Source organism: Enoplosus armatus, chromosome 1 (assembly GCF_043641665.1).
Source record: "Enoplosus armatus isolate fEnoArm2 chromosome 1, fEnoArm2.hap1, whole genome shotgun sequence".
Lineage (NCBI taxonomy): Eukaryota > Metazoa > Chordata > Actinopteri > Centrarchiformes > Enoplosidae > Enoplosus > Enoplosus armatus.
The window spans coordinates 17,713,308-17,738,653 of NC_092180.1; the positions used below are offsets into that span (position 1 = coordinate 17,713,308).

The window sequence follows — 25,346 nt, forward strand, 5'->3', positions numbered from 1 at the left end:
ATGGCTGGAAATATGCATCTCTTAAAAAAAAGTTCTGACAGTTATCTGTGTTGGAGTTTGTTTGTGTGTGTGTGTGTGTGTGTGTGTGCACACTTGTGCATGCAGATGTATGTGAACCAAAGAGCAAGTGGAGGTGTATGGGCTGTGATAAATGGTTGTGTAAAGATGAACAAGCACAAGAGTGTGTGTGTGTGTTTGTGGATGCGCTGATGTGAATAATCAGTTGTAAAGGTAAGATGGTCTTGACTGTCTGTTCTCTCGCTTCCTAACTTTTCTTACTCAGTGTGCATCTGATTGATTTTGCTGCTACAGTGGATCACAGTGACTTTGGCCAATGATTCGAAGAGGACGGCGCACAGACATTTTTGGGTCCAGTGGCTCAAGCAGCAAAGGCCATCCCTGCATCCAAAGGGCACAGTTATTGTGCAGGTTGCCCTTTCTTTTAAAAAAAAAATGGGAAGAAACAGCAGCAATAGTTTGTGCTCACTGACATCTCTTTGAGAATTTTTTCTTTTTACAAAATTGACATTTAAAGACAATTTTGAGATTTATAGTTGTTCATGTTCAAAACCACTAAAATGACTTGAAACGACTTTGTTCATTAGCTTATAAAAATGATTTATAGTATATATTTCTATTATTATAATTGTTTTTATTCTTATTAATTCATTTCACAAAACTACTGTGTCTCAAAGAAACATTTCACAATGCTGGTAAATAACTAGAATCAGCACTCACTACTCACACTTCCTAAACTGTGGGATACGACCAGAACTTTGCCACAGGTCTCTGGTGGGCTCCTTCAGTACTTAGTGAGTCCCGGGGTGAGATATTAAATTTCTCATTTGATTCTTTGGCTAAAGGTTTTTCAGAAATCCTGTTAAATGCAGCATTAATTCCAGATTAATTCTCTTATAGCCAATATAAATGAGGTTTATATAATAACTAAGAAACTATATGTGTGATGAGTGCTGAGTTTGTTAATTAGCTAATTTAATAGCTAATTTAGTAATTGGTTTTTCTTCACAAATGGATGTGGGGGATAGAGTGGGGCAGACCACCCAAATCAGTGATTTAGTAGAATCACAGCATATTCAGTTTTTTTAGTCATTCAAAGTTTCCTCTACCATGTGGATTCCAAGTCTAATGTTTTTGATTCAGATTTAGATATAAGCCTACTTACTGGAGAACTGTATAGAAAATCCTTGCTTGCTGATGAAATAATCAGAATCAAACTGCAATGTGAGTATGTTGAAAGTCGAGTGGATATCTTCAGGTAAGGCTGGGCCGGACCATTCTTTCAACAGGATCCCCCCGTCTGACGGCCCAGATGGACCATCCCAAACTCTCAGGATATCGTGGCCGACCTCAGTGTCAAAGACGATGAAGTGGAGGCTGAGAAAACACAGAAATCACACAGAGCAGAGATCCACATTAACAAATGTTCTTAACAAAATGTAAAAAAAAATTGAATGGAGCAGAGCTGAGAATAGACAGATCCCACTAGTGCGCAAACTCACATTAACACGCACACACACACAGCAATATCAGCAGTGGTCACAATGTGTTGAGAAACACGATGGTGGCATAATGACTAATGTGGTTTACTCTCATACACAGCAGTGGCTTTGACAATGAACATTTATCTATAATCAGTGAATATATAATTGACCTGACAGTCTTGTGAGGGTTTACCTGTATAGTTCATGTGGAGCGATGGCTGTTGTTATGTGGGAATCGTCCTATATAATGCTACTACTGCATTGCTGCTCCTATTAAATGTAGAGTTAGCCAGTAAACTAACCCGATCTTGGCCAGAGCAAAACAATTCTGCAGATATAGTATATTTGTATATTTTCTGTCTTATTTCTTTATGAAAAACATTTTTTGGCTAGTTTCCATTAATGTAACCCCCCCCCAACCAAAAAAGAAAAGATAACTGCAGGCCATCATCATACTCACAGTGGCTTCAGTGTATTTCCAACTGCTTCATAATTACCTGATAGTCTTGCCGGTATCAGCCTCTATAGTCCAGGTACAGTGGAGGTTGTTGTCATACGGAGCAGGATATCCCGGAGACAGAATCCGACCAGACACTGCTGCAGTTATGTGACCTCCACACTCCGCTACAAGGACACGAGACAAAGGGATCATCATCATGGGGGAAAAAAATGATTTCCCCCCTCATTTTATTTAGGTTAGAAGTATTAATAATTAAAATATATCTATATTATATATATATATATATATATATTTTCATCTTATCCATCACCACCTCCCAGCAGGCATGACACTGCTACACATACAACTACACACATTCTACTGGGAAAATCAAACATAGAGACATTTCACAAAGCAAGGATCGCAGGCAAACCCATATATTGTAGGATTACTGCAGGGTTACTATGAATTACAAACCCTGCAGTAGATATTGTTGGCATTTTGCAGCCCTCTCAGCCATAAAATCCAGCCCCCTCAATAACAGACATTTGAACTGTATTGGAGAATATGAGTGATTAAATGAACTTAAAGTGATAAAGTGAACAAGTAAATAAAGAACATAAATCCTATAAAGTTACACCAATTCACCTGCATTGTCATGGCGAATATGAGACTTGACAGTCCTGTTCAACATAACCTGATTTACACAAATGATGCTTTAATTCTGTGGATTAGTGGCTCTTGGTCTTTTTGTTTTAGATGACTTGTTCATGTCCATTCTTTTTACAGTGACTCTCTCAATTAGAGGTCTTCACAGCTTCACTTGTTTCTCAGAAGAGACTTGACCCGTGACCTGAGTTGGACCAGGCTAAAATTGCACTATAATTGGGTCGAGTAGGGTCTCATTTTACCGCCACAGCTCTCGGGGTCTATGTGTAAACATGTCTAATATCAGAGTGTACTCAGTATCAGCTCTGATCACATGGTACTGTACGTCATGATCGCAACCGGAGAAAACATTTTGGGAAATCAGTAGCATACAGCATGTAAAACAGGTATGCCATTAAATTAATTTTGGAATTAGATTCACAGCTATTAGCTTAGTTACGAATGTATTATGTTTTGTCTAACGATCGCCCATGTTGGCTACAGAATATTGGCAAAGGAGAAAATATGACTTTCAATATTTCTATAAATGACCCCCATCCTTATCCCACTCTTTTGGAATTAGTTTCTATGACTTTACATTTGTTCTCAGGTTTGTTATTATTATATTGCTGTTTTTTTTCCAACCATGGCGGCTTGTTAATTGACAGAGCATGATGCTGCTGCCCGTGTTGTTTGGGTCGACCGCATTTTGGATCGAGTCTACTTATCCTATGGTATATTCTGAATGGATCTGACTGTGCTCAGATCCCCATCGGGTCCAGCATCTCGGCGTCCACCTGATTCTTTGTATCATATTTCTTGGTTTTCTTTCTACCTCTATTAACATTTCAGTTCATCTCTACAAGAGGCGGCTCCTCTACTTGGCTGTAAATTACTCTGAGGTGTGAAGGTTGAGCTAAATGAGAATCGGTTAAGAAAGGCTTGAATCACTAAATCAACCTTGGATTACCCAAGCCCCTGCCATACAGTTTCAAGGTTGGTGAATAACTTTGATGGCTGTTTTCCCTAAGGATCTCCCTATAGTGATCAAAGTTCAAGAAAAAAAATGCTGTTTGATGCACAAGAGAGAACTGGCTTTTTGTGTTATTTTTACATTGTTTTCAACGGTGAGGAACAGGGGACATAGCAGGAAGCAGGGGGAAATGCTGGGAGCAGATTTGCACTCATCATGGTAGTACATGACACACATGGTAGCCCACTGAGCCAGCAGATCCCTGATGATTAGACAACAGTTTGGTACAGAGAAGGCTTATATCACTGTGTGCATTGTGTGTTTGTGCGAATTAAGAGACCATTAACACAGCTCTGCAATCTACAATACCATGACAACCTACTGCTGTTGCATTACCCTAGGCAGAAGGCACACAAGTACACATTGACATGTTCACACAGACACAATGGGAGATGCAGATAGCGACACAATCACACACAAGGCCAGAAAAAATACTTGAAAACACGCAGTTACACAGGCATGTACACACATATGAATGCACACATAATATTTTTCAGTCCCTGGTGATACAAAACATAGGAGGGAAGCAACTACTCTGCTATCTTTTGTCATGAAAAGCAGGTAGAGAGGGGAAGAGGCACAGGCACACAAGGAGAGAAAAAAAGAGAGTTATTTAGTAAGTCTGGCCCAATGACAACTGCAATTTTCCGAGATAGAAAAGGAAAGAGAGAATAACAGGCACACACATATAGAGAAGATGGACAGGTTTACTGTATGAATAGAGAACGAAAGAACGACAAAAAGAGTCTGAGGTAGACCACCAATCTGTTTGACTCAATGTGGGAGAGAGAGAGAGAGGGAGAGATGGTATAGAAAGAGCCTGAGGCAAAGCCATATCCTCATCTCCATGCTAGTACATGCAGATATGGGACTGCGCCAGACAGACAGGGAAGGAGACAGTCAGAGAGGCAGAAAGACAAACGCACCAACAGACAGACAAAGGAGGAAGATACAAAAGGTAGCTATAGGGGTAGTTAGCCCCGGGCTCTGCCAGCAAGTATTCTCCTGGTTGCTGGCTTACCTGAAATAAGGCAGCGACAGAGAAGCTACAAATTAATGACTGACTGCAGAGGTACACAGGGACACACACACACATAAACATTGAGACTTACACACATCCAGCCAAAAACACATTCTCATTCTCATTCACACCCATATAAATACATTCACAGCACACACCTATGCACACACACACACATTCTTTTTAGTTGCTATTAGCAACCACATCAGGCCATGTCCCACCTCAGAGAGCTCAGGTGTGCTGGCAGGTTAGAAAGACACACGGTTTGGCTCTGCAGTTGGGAATTCCAAATTAACATGTGCCAAGTGCCCACGTCTCCCCAACAAGGTAGACATACTTACAGGGAAAGTGCTTTAATTTGTAAAATATGCAAAGCCACAAAATATTTATGGTTCTGTAAGAAGGAATTACGGACTTTAAAAATTTGCTTTTGGGATTTCAAAGCTAGCTAGTAACAATACAAACAAACAAATGTCGGGTCCATGCTTCACTGGTGGTTGCAGAATGACAATAAGGAATCAGAATGGCCATCTGCACACGCTGTAGCTAAAACACAAAACAACTTTCACAGGTCCATAAGCAAAAAAAAAAATCAATCACCATGTCAAAGCGTCAAAGCACGTGAATCGTTTGGCACACTCCTCTCCAACCTAATTAAGAGCTGCCAAGTGCCAACTGAAGCTAAATCTGCCCTCTGGCAGCTTATCTACCTCAAAACCTGGGAAATATTCAAATTTATTCTAGATATGCCAAATGAGAAACCTTTATTTTTGTCATTTTCACTGTTTGAAAAATAAAACCTGATATTGTGGGAGTGCACAGCAACATAGATGGCTGAATATTACATTACGCTTTGGGGCAACTTTTCTCAATGTTGTGTTATTTCAACAAAAAATTGTTATGATTTTGATACAACTTAACAATTGCTTTTATGTCCCCTTTTTCAATATGTTGACATGACATTCATCTTCCTTATTAAGTCACAGCATTTTGGTGCAGCAGTATGCATGGTTGGAGGATGGATACTTTTACATTTATAATAAATAAACTTTTGTCATCACTCTCTGTAGCTCGCTGAGTCAGAATTATCTGAAATCTGACTCTTATTCCCAGAATTATTATTATCACAATTAGTCATCCTATCACAGTTGATGTGGGTGTACAGTAAACTAGCTTAGATGAGAAAAGTTGAATTAGTCTAGGTGGAATTATTGCTGCTACTTTGGCTATATTGACATAAAAGCATGCATTAATTATTAGAACTTTTGAAAGCCAGACAGGATGCAGTCATCAATTTTGGGTTGTCACAGCAAAGTGCCTATGGGTGCACTTTTATTCCAGTCTGTGTTGTCCAGTATCAGAAAAGATACACTCAGTAGTCAATCAGTCTCTGCACATTTGGAATCAGTTCAGATCCCATTTAGGACTTCAATCATTTCCATTGTCCTCTCCCTGCAATAGAAACCCAGCATTTCCTCCGTCATTGAATGATAATGTCTTTAAGCTCTGGTTTAAAAAGGGAATTAGAACATTTAAAGACCTGTACACGGAAAGGACTTTTGCTTCCTCCACCCAGTTATCTTGAATGTTTAAACTCTCTAAAACCCATCTTTTTAGATTCGACATTTTATCAGGGAAATTTCTTCACAGTCCCTCCTCAAACGCACCTCGACACTAATGTCAACAACAAGGAAGCTGTGTCTGCAATTTATAACTTAATTGGAAGACTCTCTCCCTCATCTGCCATCTAGACAAGATTGGGAGGTTGACTTAGACCACAGGTTTAAGGATGAGGAGGGGGAGCCATCCACCCACTCATATTAACTGGGTAAGTGACTTAATGAGCTGCATTCATCTTGTAAAGATTTGAGAGATGGCAAGCAAGAGAAATTTCTGCTGGTTTGGAAACCATTTATTTCCCACTTCTCCTCTCTCAGTGCTGCTGGGATCATTCCCATTCTGCTATTGGCCTCTTAACTTTTTTATCGACATTCTGGAGACCACCACCCTTTTGTATTTTATTTACTGATTTACTGATTTGTATTTCCTTCTCTTTTATTTTAATCAAATTAATTCCTTGCTCTTTTTATTGTTATTTTTACCTATTATTATTATTGTTATTATTCATTCTTAGTGTTATTATTGTTACAATTAATTACTCCAACTAACCATTATTATTACTGCTAGAGATGATACTGTTGTTTGTTTTATTGTGATAGATTTGTGTGCCATATGTGTGATTGTCATGTCTCTTGTACATGTTGTTAAATCAAAAAAGTGAAAAATAAAGTTCTATAAAAAAGAAAAGATATTCTCACTCAACAATTTCAGATGAATCAATATTGTTTTTACATCACATCACTATGTGGCATCTGAAAAAAAGTCTCTCCTGATAGAATATTCTATTTATTGTGCATGCTGAGAATAGAACAATAAGCTAAGGCTTCTGTCAAAGTCCTTGGCATAAAATACTGTGCGCACCTTCAGGGTACAAGAAAGTAGTCTGGCTTACATTATAAATTTATCAAAGTTCAATTCCGACAGTCATCCCCTATTTTTGCAACTTAACCATGCCGTCCTTAAAATACACTGAAGCCTGGTGCACTAAAATCTCATACCTGGTGACATCCTGCTGTCCAAGCGCATATAGTCTTGTGTGCGCAGCTTGATGGATCAGCAAGGGCTGTTTTTACGCACATAGGTGTATTAGTGCCACTATGAATATTTCCCACAGAGTGTTGAATCAGACCCCATGCCCTCTTTTCAAAGGATTCACCTGTATTGACTCAGTCACTTGCTCTCTCTCTCTCTCTCTCTCTCTCTCTCTCTCTCTCTCTCTCTCTTTTGAATCATCATGCTCTTGCTGGAGCTTAGAAACAGACATGAGTAGCTTCGCACTGCTATTTTTTCTCATTCAATTGTATCAGAAAAAAATCACCCGCGGGTTAATAAATCAGATCTTGTAATTCTGAATTATTAATATACATAGATCCGACACATGTGTTGGCATACTAACCGATACAGGAAGGAAGTGGTTTGTCCCAGACACGTCTGTCCCCGCTAAGACAGGTCAGTGTACTGCTGCCATGGAGACTGTATCCAGGGTTGCACGAGTACAGGACAAAAGTGTTGGCATAATGACCGTCGTCCTGGATCTTATAGCCATAACTAGGGACACCTGGTTCCTCGCAGCGCACTAGGTCAAAACCTAGAAAGAGACACACAGACACACATAGAGAGAAACACACACACACAGGTACGCCCATATACAGATTAGGTCTTACTGTCCATGCAGTGAGATAACATTGCATAAATGAACACGGTGATTCAGAGTAGTTTTGAACAAGAGGACATAAGGTCATACTATTCTTCTCCTGAATCCCACTGCTTCCTGCAGAAATTTCAAGTTTGAACACTCACTGTTAATGCTGAAATCCTATGTGACAGCTGCAGTGAAAGCTACTGGATATTTCTACTCATACACTTGTTTCTAATATTTTAAAAATGTATGGGCTTCTCCCTCTCCTGTAAGATATAATGATTACATTTATGGATTGAAAATGTGGTTCCTATATGAAGCTGTGGAAAAAAAACATCAAATGATAATTTCACATCCCACACAAACACAAATAAATGGTACTTTCGAATGAGCACACTGCAAGGGGGTGTCTGTGTGTTTTGAAGATAACAAAGAACAAGAAAGTTTCCTGCCTCTAAGACAGATGGATAAAAAATGTCACCAACATATTTTCTTTCCCTAAGGTCGGCCTCTTATGAGCAGAATATCCTCCCTCAGATCAGAGACATCCAAGTTGCTATGTAATGGGCAATGAACATTGAATTGTCACTATCATAAACTGTTTTTTCTATAACGTCTGGCTCTGTAAATGGTATATTAGCCCACTTATGACATGACAACAAACTGAAAACATCATCTGATCAAACTATAGATTCAAAATAACTTTACAACAAGCTTACTGTCATTTACAAACCACACTGCAACCACATATACTGAGTGTACAGTAACACCCATGGACTATAACCAAAAATCTTCCATGATAAACTGAGCTTTTGTCAGTAAAGACTGTGTAATGTCTTTTTGGCAGAGGGTGTCGCTAAATTACTTGATTAGACAACAGCAATCTCCACCAATCCTCTCGACTGTTGAGTGATGCAATTATATGTAAAACAATGCCCGTTTATCTGTTATTTCTGGAAAAAGCAGGACTCAAACTCAGAATGCACTCATTGTGAAATCACAGTTTACTCTTCCATAAAGCCTTGTAATAACATATTTTACACAGCCAGCAACTTTTTAAGTGAGCTGTCTCCACAGTTTTCTGAGGTGTGTCTACAACTGTCTATCCTCCTGCATCTATTTCAGTAAAACAGATGCATCTCACTTCTGTCAACCTTTCTCGGTAATGTCTTGAACAGGTGTTTGAATTCTTATTACTCTATTAATATAGCCTCTAACACTGTTTAGTATTATAGCTGTTTTACTCAGTCCCTGACCCTACTTAAGAAGCCATCACTGCCTCTCTTGATCAGATGCTTCTCTCTCTCTGTTTAAACCTTCTATCAATCTCTCTTATCTATCCATCAGCTCATCCATTGTAGCAGAACTTTGCAGAAGGTGTCACCTTCTCCAGTTTAATGACTTGCAGACTAACGGCTGTGTAATGGTTTAACTGACATACAGAGCATCCATCTAGTATCCATATGCCATCTACCTTAAGTCCAGCAGCTCCTCCACTCCAGATGTGTCACTTTCTCACCTTCTTTTAATGACTTGCAGATAAATGCTCCTCTAATAGCCTCTTTGACTTACACAGCAGCTGGTCTTGCCGTCTTAACAGACTCTCTTTAAAGCCTTTAAGATGTGTGCATGTGCGTGAGAGACAGAGAAAAAGGGTGCATGTATGTGTGACAAGCATTCATATGCTCATTTCCTTTTTTCTGTATGCTTTGTAAACTACTGTTGCACTTTGGACTCCACCTTCAACAGAAATTGCTTGGAAAACTCATTGTTGATCTCCTTTTCAGCTGTCAGAAGTGAAAGAAATAGCTTGGTAATTTGCTGACGGAGAAAGTCTAGTCTCAAGAGTTTTGTAGTACATGACACCTATTTTGTTCTGCTGGTAGCACTCAAGAATCACTTGACTGAGGCACAGGACAGATGCAGGATATATTCATGAGGGCAATCTAACACAATCACTACCACTCTAATTTTCAATTAGAAACATCTCCTTACAAGGACCGTCATGATGAGCTACTCAAAATTTAGCAAATTACTGTTTGTGTGTGTTTGTGTGCATGACAAAGACTGTGTGTGTGTGTGTGTGTGTGAGAGAGCTAAAGAGAGGGGTGCTTTCTTTCTTGGGCCATACTTGAAGAAACCATGGCTGTAACAGTAAATATAGAAGAAAAACAATCGGTATTGCTGTCCAGTTTCTAATCAGTTGATCTTAAGTTAAAAACAACTCACTTGTGTATGTGAGGCGGAAGCCCTGATTGGTTCCAGAGGCGTTGCTGTTGAACTCCAGCCACAAGCGATTGGACGTACTATTGATGACATGACCCATCATGCCATCGTGTGTAAAGTTGCCAAGGAGACGGGATGAAGTATTCTCTCCATCATACGCCTGTCAATCAAAGCACAGGGATAGGGCCGTAGAACATGAATAAATACATGAGCTAAAAGGGTTTGTGTGGTTTTGTAGAGGTCTATGTGGGTGCACGTCTACCAAATTAAGTAATGAGAATATCACAGAACATGGGTGCACAGTGCACTGCTGACATGGTCAGGAAAAAAAGGACAGCACAGAATGTGGTCGGTTTTGAAACCAAAATTGCAGAGCACTGCTGTATTGCCTGTGCCTCTCCTCTGCAACACACAGTGAGTCACCAAAATACCAAACAACGAAACGGAGGCAAAAAACATCAGTGTGCTTCAGGAAAAAGCCACTTTGCTTAGCTTTACATCAGCGTGGACCATGTGGAGCACCACAAAGACAGAGCCTAAAATATCACATGAAAGTTGCTGAGGTCACAAGTGAGTTGCTAAGGGGCTCTACAACAATCCACAGAACTGAAGAAGTCTCCTTTTTATTATGTTAAACTACCAAGACTTTTTAAGCAACAATACAAAGAGTAAAAAAAAAACGTTGCATGGAGGGTAAATAAATTTGTTACCTAACTTATAATGTTGTTAATTACAAGTGGTGGAGTGAGACTGTTACCTATTTGAATTTTGCAGTTTAATCTTTGTCTCGCACCTGTGGGAAGCAGTAGATTCAAGTATCACTTTAACTTGTGCATTGGCAGAGGGGATATTGCAGCCCTCAATGAAAAATAAAAAGTAGCTTATTCACAGTTGAGCATGTCTCCAGCTGTGATAATTGATCCAAATTTTGTTTATATTTTCAAAAATGATGGTGCTAAAGTGGATTCATTTTAACAGAGGGAACCATTATCGAGTAATACAGTGTGTTTCCTAGAAATCACAACTATAAGCAAGAAGTCTCAGTATGCGTGAGTTAAAAACAGCAAGTAAATGTCTGTGTGTTTGTGACTTGGGTTGAGATGCTGTCATGCATATTAGAAGAGGTGAAAGTAGCAGGGGAGTGAAAAGTAGAAAGACAGGATAGGTTAGATTTACAACATAAAAACACAATTGGACTGGATTAATATTGCAGGATGTAGCTTGTATTCCCTTTGTTGATCAGCTTTTACTTCTTTCCATTTGTAATAATTATGAAATTGATTAAGATGTTAACATTTTTGCCTTCTTGACAGACTCAAACTCTCTTTTTTGTCTCTTAACAATTTAGCTTCTCATCATTTGCACTATGATCATCAACCTGTAACTGTACGCTTGCGCTGGCAGCACAAACAAGAGACAAAACAGCTGGAAGTCATTTATTTCATATGAGCACAGTGAGACAAGTAGATATGGAGGGGTGGAGTAATGGCTGCCAGAAAAATCTTTGCTACTTGGTAACACAAGAAAGTTGAGCAGAGTTTAACATCATACTTCATTAAAGTGTAACAGTGTCCAATTGAAGGGCTGATGTGCACAAATCACTACTGCAGCACAAATCACTACTGCAGTTACTTACCAAATGTGTGCTCACTTTGTTCTTTTGTTTCCTCCAAAACATGGCTCAATGCACAGTCTTGTCACTAGCACAGCTAACAGATTTAAACTAACAAACTGTGCTAGCAACAAATGGAGTTTCCTTTGGAGTTTGCACCATACTGAGCACACAGATGGTGAGCAGAATAGGGGATTATACAGCAAAAGAGGTTAGAGAAATGTATAGGGATGATTGTTTTAAGAGCAACTTTTCAAGTTTACAGGTGGTAAGTAATTGATGCTGAGCCACTTTTTGGAGTCTACTTTCTGCCTTCTAGTGGTCAAAAAGCTCTGAATGCAGGTTTAATGTGAACAGTAGAGAAGTAGTAGTTTGGGGAGTGCGGCCTACTTTTGACTGCAGTCTGAAGGGGAGAATTAGGACTCTGAAGTACCTCATAATACCATCTCACAGCTGGGATATAAATGTGAACTGCTCATGCTTAAATTTGGCTGCCAGGGACATTTCCACAGATTGGTGGTGACAGGTCTGCAGGTGGCAGGAATGCCAAAGAAAAAGGGCTAAGGCGATGTACTGTTCTATCTCTACGAGTATTGCCAGTCAGAGGAGACACCTCTACGTGAAACCAAATTAGGAGCTACAGTATGTTGGAGTGTGTGGCTGTGATTGAAAGCATAAATATGAAGATCGAGAAGCTTAAAAAAGAAGTGTGGTATCACAGTATCTGTAGCATTACTCCCCTAAACTTCATTTTCTCTCCCCGCGTCCCTCCTGTTGTATCTGTCAGTATTCCCCAATTTTTCATCTCTCTCTCTTGCTTTCGGTTTCTCTCTATCTTTCTCTCCTCCTCTCTCCGTTTCAGTAAAACTCAGTATGGTTAATGAAAAGCCCTGCGGCTCATAAATCAACATGTCACCATCTGCCACCCCTTTTCTCTCTGTCTGTCTGACTCTCTCTCTTTCTTGCTTGCTTTCCTACCACCTCTATTTTCATAGAACAATTCCTGCACACACCCCCACTTTGTTTCTTTCTCACCCTCTCTTTTTCCTTCAGGGTTGGAGTACATCCGAGTAAATTTGGTCAAGCACTGTATTAGAGGGTATTTTTAGGTGAATTTCTTTAACAGTGCCAGGATGAAAACTTAGCCAATAGTAAAGGGAATTATAATGAGCTGGTTCATATGTTACAGGGGATTTGAGCCTAAAGCTTGCTGGAAATGTCAAACAAATGGTTTGTGTTTAGCTGCAGTAACAGGCATTAGCTTCATTACGGTTAGCCTGGGGAGAGGCATGCTAATTGCTAGCCTAAGTGGCACTTGGGTTTGCACTGTGCTTTCTGCTAATTCTTTGCAAAAGTTATAATTAAAAAACGTGGTACATAACTAGTCATTGCCGTTATAAATGTTCATTTCTATACCGTCACACAAGATGACTATAATACAGATCATTTCATCACACAAGCACCTGCTTTCTGTTGCATAATTACCACCTTTTACGTGACAAATTTTTGACTGTACCCTATATTTCTAAAATGATGGATAATCAGTGGAAAATGTGTAAGTGCCTAAAATGACTAAAGGTCAATAGCCATGCTAGCAGCCTCATTTAGCTGTTGTGCCCATTACATATAAGAAAGAAAAAATGTTGGATTTATGAAAATAGACAGACAGTTTAGCTATAGGTCCTTACCATTGGTGTGGCAAAGATGTAAAAGTGTGGCCTGAGACTTTAGCAAAGGACACATTATCTAACTCAAAAGTATTTATACTCTGGTGAACATTAGTGTTCAGATTGCGTGACAGGCCTGCTTATTTTCTGGTCAGAGGGTGTTGCTAGAGCAAAGGTCATAAGATGTTGACTGCACAATGGAAATGCAGCAAATTAAAATTAAAAAATGGTTAGAATGGATAACTTCAAAGTTTTCTTTTGTAAAAGCATGAATTTTTTGTCACACTGTGGTAACTCCATGAGGCAATTTGAAAAACGTGATGCTTGTCCAAGAAATATCAATTATCATGTCAAACTAACGTGTTACCATCAATGTATTTGTACTGTGCGTACATCACCATACATCAGTATATTGCAACAGTTGGTGTTGTAATGGGAGGGGGAGCGACTGCAAACAAACACTTACTTTTCATTTAATTTAAAAACTAATTTCTTATCAGTAATTTCGGATCCCCAAAATTGAAGCCAAAAATCTAATATTGTTATATGCCCTATGTTGAACGTGATGCGTTATTCTTGCAATCAGTCTTGGGGCCTCCCATTACTTTTTGATTGCTATGTTAGCATCCAGTGCATCCTCATTAACTTTTGTGATCTCTAGTCATTCTCTGTATTCTGTTCCTCTGTTCCTGTTATTTTCTGATAAGGAATCAATTTATTACAGTAAATACTATGTCAAATGCCTCGTGAAGAACACAATCATAATTTGAAAAAGAGCAAATGCCTTCGTCTGCTTTCTTCTTGATGGCTGAATCCTTTAGTTGAATTACAGACACACTGGTCTAATGGGAGGGGGGCTGTGGTGTAAAGCATTGAGAATTCAGGCTGTGATGGAATATACAAGCAATATTTAAGCATATTTATGTCTGTTAACCCACTTGGTGTCACTTTCCTTTCCTTTAAGGGGATTTCTTTTTCTTTTTCTAATACCTATCCCACTGGGGACATTTCCACCTTTTACAATGATGTTATTCCTCTCTAAAAGTCGGGAGAACCCTGCTAATACAATCTAACCACAGACAGGCTCAGCCAATGCTCTAGGCCTAATACTGATAATACACTCTAACCACATACTGGCTTAACCATGCCCTCAGGCCTAATACCGCTAAGAGACATTGTGAATAGAGGAAGTCTTAAGCGATGTCTGTAGGACAGCTCACACTTACAAGACTGTAAAACAGCTCACATGGCTGCTCCTAACTGACACTGAAGTGGGCACATAGATCTGAGGAGGAGCCCTGGGAACATCTGTAATTCTCTTTGTGGTTCAGATGTACACAAATATGCACATCCAAGTTTATGATATGTAAACATTTCAATGATTTCCTTATATATACCCTGTGACAATCCTTAAATCAGGAGACTGAGAAGAACCATAAAAACATATTGCAGATCAAGCTTGTATCGCCTCCCAGTGCAACAATTCTTGCCCAGTTGACATTGTACACATGCTGCAGTCATGCGATACTAGCTGGCAAAGAGGTATTATTTTCTACAGATATTCGTTTTGCTTCGTCTTATCACATATTACAACCAAGGTTAATCTTCAAATACAACAATACAGTGTAGCTGTAGTGGGTTTGTTAGAGGGTTAACAGAAGCTGAATTGATCGTTTTGTGCCTCCGTTTCCGATGTATTCATTCAGCCGTGGATGGCCACTGCGGCAGGAGCACCATCAGCACTAATAGAGAACATGGGTAATAAACCCCTGCAGGGATGTTACTGCTTCTTACAACAATGTTTAACACATCTAACAGCTTGGGCAAACCTTGCTAATACAATTTAACTACACACCGGCTAAAGTAAGGATTCAAAGCCCCTCCTGTGGTTCACCTTTTTTTCTCCAGCCTTTTTCTTGCACACCTCATATAATCAAGGGCCTCACATTCCCTGGCACCTTAATTGGACCAGGTGTGTATGGCTGGAACAAAAGCTTGTAGAACGGGAGGGCTTTGAGGACTGCATTGAGAAAGTTTGGGCTCCGCAATGCAACATAAAAATGATACCTCTGAATAAAAAAATCCCACATATTTCAGTAAAAGCTGACAAATGCTGCCATATATTATTGCCTGCTTTACAAATACCAAGTCAATAGCTAGGTGGAGATGTACACTGTCTGTTTTCACTTGGCTCTTCCTCTAAATCTTTACAATTACTTTATATTAAAATTTAAATAAACTGTGTAAATAGACAGTTTTTGGTTGTGACTATATTCTTGTATGTGTGTGTGTGTCTCTCTGAATCTGTAAGTAAATCAAGCATGTATAGGTTTTGTACCACCTGATTGGAAAAGACTTGTCATGTTTGCATGTGTTTGTGCCCATACCTTGAGATAGTCTCCATCTTGCAATGAGAAGCTCTCAGCTTTCAGCCTGATTCCTTTGCCCTTTTCGGTAGTGATGCGGTAGATGCACTCGTGGTTGTTATCGTAGTTGGAGGGGAAGTTAGGAGAGAGGAGAACGCCCTCTGGTCCTAGTGAGGAGGCTCCACACTCCGCTACAGCAAGAGAGTCAAGGGGACAGGGACAGCATGGATCAAAATCACAGCATTTCTACCTAATTATATTTGAGCAGTCAACACCTCTGGGTTGGCTTGTTGTGTAAAAAAAGCGGGGAAAAGGACTTCTACATGAAAAAGAGAGATTAGAGAAAAGTGCATATCCAATATAACCACAAAAAAACGATGAGGAACAGCAAAACAGGAAAAGCAAAGTAATTAAACATAAACCGCAGAAGATTAAAAAGAGGGCAAAATGAAAAAACATTGCATAAAAGCTGGTCTGGATTAGTTTTTAAGAAAAGTGTTTCATAGAAATTATACAGAATTATCTAGCAGGTGCAGTACCTATCAAAGTTTAGGAATTCAAATAAGTGGTACTTTGTGCAAATAGGGTTTTGTCATATGTAAATGAGGAGGAGAAAAGCGGGGGGACGAGCAGGCTTTTAACTCCCCCTGAGGAGGACCACCACTACTTGGAAGGGAGAAGGAAATGTAATGAGATAGACAAGAGATAAGCCCGTGTGGAACAATATGGAACAAGAACACGGAAAAAATAAAAGACGCAGTGTTTATCGAATCTGAACAAATCTGAAATTCAAAACAATGTTTTGATTAGCAGATTATGGTAGGAGATAAGGAGCATAAATTCAAGGATGCTACCAGCAATTCTTCATCTTTTGAAAGTGAAGAAGAAGCACTATGGAGTGGGAGTGAGAGAATAGAGGATAGTGAAGGGGGAGAAGGAGAGACCTGAAAGAGGAAGAATAGAAGATAGCAGATGAACCAAGACAGACAAGGGCCTTTTGAAAATATGCAGAGAGAAATTAGAAAAGGGAAAAGGGGAGTAACAAAAGACACAGTATTAACACTTTTCATATTGCAGCTAATGCCCTAATTATCTACCCAAGGACTGTCTAAATACAGAGGGAGAGGAGGAGAAACAGTTAGAAAGTTAGAAAGAGAGAGACAGAGAGCTAAAGAGAGGGGCGTTTGGAAAGAAAGAGAGAGAGCGAGAGAAACGAACCCAGTGAACGATGCCAGCTGCTGCTGCTCAGTTTCCTCTTAGTCAGGCCTGATCTCTTGACAGATAATGCTATTATAGCATTTTCAGTCTGCTCTTTTTGGGGCTTGAAAATTACCAGCAGTCACCAGTCAGATTCTCATAAATTACCAGCAGCATCCAAGGAAACACTGATACTCATCAAATACCAGCAAATTACAACCTGCTAACAGCCGAATCCTGGCAAATAAAACCAACTGTCAACCAGTCAAATAATAGTAAATTACCATTGTGCAAGCAATAAAATACTGGTGAATTACAAGCAGGAAAATGCTGATACTTTTCCTCGGCGCTAATTCATATGGTGAAGAAGTAAATTTAAAAGTTCTACTTTACAAGTTATTTTCACAGAGGATAAACTACTCCAAAGCATTAAATGTTGAAGGCAGAAATACTTTTGAAAGGCTTGTTACAATATTGCTATATATAATGGTGTATGCAGTGTCAGTCATTTTACATCTTCACTGAGATACTAGTCAGTGAGTCGGTCTGCCGGTCTACTTGACTGTCTTACCAATACATCGCGGTAGTGTGTTGCTCCAAACTCGCCTGCCTCCTCCAAGACAAGTGATCTTGCCGTCTCCCTCAAGTCGGTAGCCATGGAAACAAGAGAAGGCCAGCGAGTCGCCAACTCGAAATCTGAATCCCATCCTCCTGCTGAACGCCGGTACGCCGGGATCCTCGCATGGCTCTAAGTCATATTCTATACATCAGGGAGAGAGAAATAACCTTGTTGAGTCGCCATTATAAAAAGACTCAAGTGGTGCGAAATGTTCAGGAATGTGTGAATGTTGTATATATATATATATAAGGTGAACAGAAAGAAATAAATTACATTTAAAACTTTGAGGTTTACATTTACTGGTTACTGACATCCACGTTAACAAAAATAAGTGTCTGTGCTAGTGTTCTTACCTGAGAAAGTAATATTAAAGCCTTCATAACTCATGGAAAAGTCCGATATGAAGCGTAGCTGAGCGCTGAAGTTCCCAAAGAGTCCTGCTTTGACACTAGGGGGCAGCACTGAGCCAGTGAGTCGAGATACTGGAACCTGGAAATTGCTGTCCTCAGTGATGGAAAGGTAGTCGTGGTTCTCCTCCAGATGGAAAGTGTGGAAAACCAGATGGACTCCTGGAAATCCATGGACGAATGGATGGATGGAAGAACCAATGGATGGATGGATGGATGGATGAATGGATAGATACACAGTACGTGACAGAGTTAGTCACAGATACATACATGGCAGCAGATGAACACAGAAGCCAAACCAGAAACACAAACACACATATCAGGCAACATATAGAGTGTAAATGTAAAATCTTACCTTTCCCATGAGACACCTCTATAGTCCAGGTGCAGTTTAGAGAATTGGGGTAGAAGTCAGGAAAGCCAGGAGACAGAATTGTTCCCGTCTTACCATAGACATAGCCTCCACAAAGGGCTACAGAGAGAAAGTGGCAGACAGAGAAGGAAGAAGACATTTCTGTTTCACTATTGTACAATCTGAGCAAAAGAAAGCCAAAGAAATTCTGAAAAAATTACTACAAAGATAAAGATAGACTATGAAGACAAAGCTTAAGTACTGTTAAGAGGTCACCACATGGTGACATATCTCTTTGCTCTAATTGTCCACTCTAAGTAAACGGACTGGAATTAAACCACAGTTGGCTTTTTTTAAATCTGCAGACCTGCAAATTGCCAGAATTTTGTGAGCTGAGCATGTTGTGCTCTATGTAAAAAAAAAAATAGTCTAATAGCTCTTTGGCTCTTTAGCTTTTAAATGCTCCACTATGTGCACCAAAACTTTTAAAGCACTAGAAGATAAAAGATGCAGCTTCTACATACATCTACAGAGATAAACAAAGGGCAAAGGACAGAAATGCACTTAATGTAGAAACAAAAAGAAACGCAGAGCAAAGAGAATGTGACAGACAGAGAGTGGTTTGTTGAAAAAGAGTGAGAGATTGGTGTGTGTGTGTGTGTGTGTGTGTGTGTTACCTAGCCTCCACACAGAGTCAGACCACTGATATGGAACAGGACAAACTCATTTGGGATAGAGCAGAATGGAAAATACTATAGGAATGTAATGGGGAGTAAAAGAGGACTTGTGGTGCATTAGAGACTGTTGAACTAAGATAATACACTGACTCTTTGTTTCTCTCTCACTGTGCCTCCATCCCTTTCAGTTCTATTCAGCTCAATTCAGTTAAATGTAATTCAATTAAAGTGCTTCAAGGTGCTTGACTGGCATGCAAATAAAAAAAGAATGTTTTTTTCTCACCTATGAAACAAACACATCCCGGACTATAAACTGAATCAGAGACAATAACATTTTTTTTCTTCACTGTTAATGTCCCTCCTGTCTGACTGTTGACAGTTTATATATATTCCGGTGCACAAAAGTCCCTTTAAGCTCCTAAAATAAACAGTGTGATGATTCATTTGGTGAAAGGTTCTTAAAATTACAATTCATTATTTTGACTTCATGAAGACAGACGTCGAAGCTTCTCTCATTTCTTCGTTCTGCTATTCCAGTGAGTGTTTGTAGCTGTGTCTCCGCCTCTCCACCCCATATCTCTCTGTCTATCAGTGTCTTTCCTTCCATCTCATTCCATATCATATTTCAACAGAGCCAGAGTTGAGTAGCTGTGATGAGAGCCGCTCTCCCCCTCTCTCTCTGACTAGCTGTCTTTTGTGTGTTGTGCTAACCAGCACCAGTTTTTTCACACTCCCATCAGGATTCAGCTAAAACTAGGACACTGTCTGACTAAATGACCCTTGTTGAGGGAGGCATGCGTGCGTGTCTGTGTGCACATACTGTATCCATTGTGAATGCGAGCGCATACTCACTGCGTGTGAGAAGATAGAGACAGATTGTTAATGTATGTGTGCGTGAGTGAGAAAGTGTGAGTTGTATAAAGATGTGAGAAAAAGAAAAGAATACAGACAGAAAGAGTCTCACAAAAAATTTGAGTGGCAAATCAAAAGTGTGGTGGCCTTCAATGTTGAGAGCAGAGGCATGAGACTGCATGCTGAAAGAAAAGCTGACCTGCAGGAATAAGATGAGCGGTTTGGGTCCGGCACTGTGGCATTACTGAAAGGGAACGGTCTCTGTACGCCTGCGAGGTGACTACATGACTACATCTTTTTTTTTTCTTTTCGACAAATATTGTCAAAATAATGAATTTTGGTGGCTGTGTAATGCGGTGCGAATGGTGGTAGAAAAAGGTTAGGCTTTTCCTGTTAAAATGTTAACTGTGCCTCTGAGACTATACTGTAAATAAGATTATTGTTTTGAATGTGTGTGTATGAGTATGGCTGTGGGAGTTTTTAAACATGATTTTCTTTCTGCTATAAATTGATATGAGATGTCCAAAACCTTTTTGAGTGGACTTAACAAGTTTTTCTCTGTGCGTTTGGTCTGGCTTCCTCCCACAGCTCCAAAACATGCAAAGAGCAGGTAAAGACAATAATTATCTGATTAATCAATAAGCCAGTCATGCTAAAACATATTTGACACATTGTTCTAGTCCTATGACCTTCTCTGAAAGCAAAGTATGACATATTATGCTCTACTCAAGGCTTGCACACCGTTTTATAAAAGTGCCATTCTGAAATCATGTGTCTTGTAAAGTAACAGCTGTCTGGTGAGATGGCATGCTTGGCTGAAAATTGAAAATGTCACAGTGGCCGTTTAAAACTGCTTATGTTATATGGCTGGTACTGCAAGATAGATTGCCTCGGTATGAACTCACTCCCAAGTTGAGACATCCTGACTTTGGCTTTCAAATTGGATTATTTTCAATCGGCATATCGAATCAGACATCGTGTATTCATCTCCCATGATAGCATGATAGCTGTGGTGTAAAACACTGAATGAGAAGGCCTGTGAGTGGCCAGTGAGCATCTGTTTTAGTGGCACCTGTTGACCTGCATAATTTCACTGAGGCTGGATGTCCAACTTGGGCCATTGTGGTTGTGTGTACTCTGGAGTGTGGACTGCAATTAACACTATGGCTGCCAGTTACACCTAGTGAAATGGGAAAACGCAGAAGAATGGGAATAGCATTTATATATTGTTGATGAAAGAATTTACTGATGGGAACCCCTGCACCAACTCCCTCTTTCCCCTCCTCTTCCTCTGCCTCTCTGGCTTAACCTTCTTCCAGCCACTTTGTCCTATTCACTCCACTTCTGTTTTTATGTTCATGAAGAGGGGGGGGCATCATGTTCAGGGCCATCCCAAACCAGTTAGTGGGAAAATGAAGTGAACTATAAAACCCTCAAGCAGAAAGTGTGCCTTGGTGCAGACATATCGCTTACCTGGAAATGATAAGATCATGTTAGTAATTTTATTCATATGCTGAATTGTATTGTATATGGAATATTGCTTGGACCTTGTGTTTTATTTGATCATGTTAAGTTATTTGATGTGTCTGTATTGTGATATTAAGTAAATAAACAAACTAACTACTGCATGACACTTCACTATCCCCAAACATATTTCACACACAACTGCGAAACAATCATTTCCAGTGGACAATGCAACTGTGGTGAAGCCGAGGCACAGTTGTTCATGAGCATGACGCTGCTGCAGTGCTGGTCACTCTTTGACAGATTCTGCCTGCTTATTGCCAAATGTAAGCCTGCCTGGCTACCATATGAAGTGGCTTCTAACTGCATCAGCCTTGTGTCTTGACTTTGTGTTTGGGTTCAGTGTCACGGGTGACTCAGAGTTCAAAGTGACAGCTATCTGGCCTTTTAATATCTTAGTCACCATCAGCAACTCAGCTTAAAACAAGTCAGGAGGTATTTTACTTTAAATAATTTTCAAGTGTTATTAAAAAATGATCAATTTGCTAATACTGTAGCATTTATATTCAGTAGTTTCTTCACAGTTTGATCCAATTTTCTATTTTCCAGGTTAACTGGTGTTTCTAATTTGCCCGTAGGTATCAGTGTGAATGGTCGTCTGTCTATATGTGGTAGCCCTGTGACTATTAAGACTACTAAGACTGGAGAGCTGTCCAGAGCGAACCGTCCTAGAGACAGCTTGCATAGACTCCACATACCTGGGGCCCTGCATGGATAAGCAGCTATAAATAATGGAGGGATGGATTGATCTGACGAAAAGTGTTAAACGAATGCAGTCGTGGTCTAACAAACTGCAGTTTTTATCTATGTTCCACTGTTTTCCAATGGATGATGCAGTGCTAGATTAATTTCACTAATAACACAGTCATATAAATAAAATAATTTAATAAGAATCTCAAAGGCTACTCTTTCTTGCTGCAGTGTTTAGTTGGAAAAATTCAAAACATCTTCTCTAGAGCTTACATAATCAATCAGACCCCTTGTTTTTTTGTCCAAGGTTAAATTCAGATAAAGATTACTTCATTTGCTAAGCACAGGATTACAAACCACTTTTCAGCTCTTTTTACCACACTGACCTGCTGTGCCAGTTTATATAGGAAATTTCAATTTTTTTTTGTTTTTTTTGTTTTCTTGGGTGGGTTGCAGTGTTACTGACTTTAACTTTTCCTTGATGACCAAATGTTCACTGTTTACTGTGTTTAGGAAACTACATGTGACATTATTCCAGCAAGCGAATGGGTTCCTCACATTATCACACGATTCTTGATCTTAAATCCGTTTTTGGAACAGGATACAAAAGGTTTCAGCCCACTATAGGTCTCCATCAAGAGGAAAAAAACGCAAGGAAGAAAGATTCTCACCATCACAACTGGGAAGAGCGTGACTCCACTGATGATTCTGCTCGCAAACAATGGGCTCCTGATCACTCAGTGTGTATCCTGGGTCACATGTAAATGAGACACGGGAGCCAATGGAAAAGCTGCTGCCATAGCGACGACCATTGACTGGGATACCAGGATCGAGACAAGAGTCTGACTCCATTTTCACACCTGAGAATCACATCACACATGCACAAATAACACAGTGTCAAGAGGGGGAGTGTATATGTGTGTGAGCCTGTGACCTATTCAGCATGTGTCTACCAAACATTTCCATCAGTCAGTCAATCAGCCTTACTTTCATATCTGATGCTGAAGCCCGCTGCAGAGCGGCTGTTGTCTGTAGTGAACAACAGGAACAGGACGTTGGACGTGGAAATCAGGAAATGAGGTGCTTGGGTGCCGTGGTATTCACCGATCAGGGGAGAGGAGGCTGAGGGGCCATCCCTGATTTCCAGTGTGTCATAGTTGACCTCAGTCTGGAACCTAGACAGAGACACAGGGAAAAAAAAAAAACATGCACAATAACCTGACATACACAAAAATAGCATTTTAATCTACTGGCATACATAATCTGTGTGCAGGCTACCTCAAATACCAGCTAATGTAATGTAACTAAGAGCAAATGTTTGTTGTAATCAGCAGCAAATTATGTTAAATAATAAACAGGGTATTTGCGCTGGAGGAGGACTCAGCAGCAATGTGTATTTGATCAAAGGCACCCATTGTAGGCACATGAACAATAACAGACTGATAACCTGTCTAGCACTATGTTATGCTAATTGAAATAACAGAGTAACTCACATTCTACCTGCCTATTTAAATATCTGAGCACCTATATAACAGACATAACATAACTGCAAAGAACTACCTGGTGGGTAGAGCTGGGAACCACTGACAACCACAGTACAATCACATCTGAATATCTAACCAGCTACCTGACCAATTAACTACCCTCTGAACCAGACATTTGCATGCGATGCAAATGATGAATCCTACAGAAATGAAATGCTTCACAGGTGATGAAGATAACTTGGCCTTTACATCGCTTCCCAAAAAGACAAATTTCAGCGATAGCAATTTCAGGCTACGCTGCATCTGCTCGTGGCTTGTTTCCAGAAAAAAAAATGTGCACAAAGCGAACATTAATTATTTACTGCAGCAGTAACTCACCAACTTCATTTATATCTGACTTATAATGCTTCTGAAAGACTGACCAACTAAGAGACTGACTAACTAAATAATGTACTAGCTGACAAACCAGAAGTGGGAAAAAATTACTATTCATGAGTATGTTATCCAACTCATAACAATCTGACTAACTTTGTGAGTTAACTGATGAGCAAACTTAAACAGACCTAACCCTATACCTCCACAACTGAATCACTTACCTGTCGAAGTGTATTTTCACAGCATGGTCTGGCTGTGCTTCAATCACCCACTGGCAGTTCAGAGAGTCTTTATAAAAGGAGGGCCAACCAGGAGACAGCAGAACACCAGTAGGAGCTGTGAGATGGCCTCCACATGGAGCTACAGGGAAATAAAGACAGACACACACACACAGGAATTAATCACGTTTTCTTGTAGCTGTGTTATGGCATGTGCACAATGCTCATATTACATATTACAGTTAGCAGATTCACCATCATCTGCTCAATTTATTTCAGCTCTCTAATCCTTTCGTAATTTCATACATAAACATTTACCTTCTGAAAATATGCCGTGCCAATCTTGTGCTACAGTAAACAATTTTGAGTTGCTCATGTTTGAAAATGGCTAAAATAATTATAGCATGATCATTTATAGGGGAAATGAAGTATATTTATGTGTCAAATGATGCTAAAAAAAGGCTCCTCATTTCCCTGCAACTCAGAAGGCTGCAGGCAGCAAAGCTGGCAAATCTTGACACTAATTTATAGCTAACGCTTAGAGTCCCAAAATCTCAATTATGGCACATTAAAATCAATGAATTAGCTTTAGTTGAGCTCAGATTCCATATCAAAGAATATAAAATGCTCTATAACTTTGTATTAGCTGAGTTTCTTCTCTTTTTTAGGCTGTCAAGCACTTGAATTAAGTTAGCATGTAGAGTAACAGACTTGAAAAAACTTTAGACATGAGAGTTCATGATCTGTGTATTATCCGTTGCTCTTTCTTTAATATGTAATTTGCAATGGCTTATCTTTCACACTCTTAACTATTTCTTCTGTTCTTAAGTAGCTGATACCTTTGCCCTTTTGGTTGCTCTCATAACTCTCAGAGCTGAAGAAAATCACTTTTCTTTCTCTCACTTTTCTTTTACCCATTATGTGCATACTGAAGCAGTGGAACTCACACACGGGATGCACAAGAGAAGTCATTCTCGAAATAAAACATAATTATCCTTCCCTGTCCAACTGGAGGGATAATATTTTCCCATACTCCATATTTAATAAGGCAACAACGCTATTCAATTTCATTGTCTCCTCCATCTCATTTATTAACAACAGGCAACATCTGATAATGTAATTTAGACAACGCAATCAAGATGGAGGGGATGCAAAAACCTACTCACAGGCCAGTGGTT

At 39.6% G+C, this 25,346-nt stretch overlaps 1 protein-coding gene across 1 annotated transcript in view; it reads right to left on the minus strand.

The window, feature by feature from the left end:
- csmd1a (CUB and Sushi multiple domains 1a) overlaps positions 1-25,346 on the minus strand; it is a 281,553-nt gene that overhangs the window by 91,751 nt on the left and 164,456 nt on the right. The window contains exons 17-27 of the mRNA XM_070906253.1: positions 24,172-24,310; positions 23,079-23,266; positions 22,763-22,951; positions 18,352-18,468; positions 17,943-18,158; positions 17,542-17,730; positions 15,795-15,964; positions 10,132-10,288; positions 7,660-7,851; positions 2,000-2,126; positions 1,184-1,395 (exon numbers count right to left, since the gene is read on the minus strand). Coding sequence (XP_070762354.1) covers positions 1,184-1,395; positions 2,000-2,126; positions 7,660-7,851; positions 10,132-10,288; positions 15,795-15,964; positions 17,542-17,730; positions 17,943-18,158; positions 18,352-18,468; positions 22,763-22,951; positions 23,079-23,266; positions 24,172-24,310 — 1,896 coding nt within the window. The remainder of the gene's footprint in view (positions 1-1,183; positions 1,396-1,999; positions 2,127-7,659; positions 7,852-10,131; positions 10,289-15,794; positions 15,965-17,541; positions 17,731-17,942; positions 18,159-18,351; positions 18,469-22,762; positions 22,952-23,078; positions 23,267-24,171; positions 24,311-25,346) is intronic.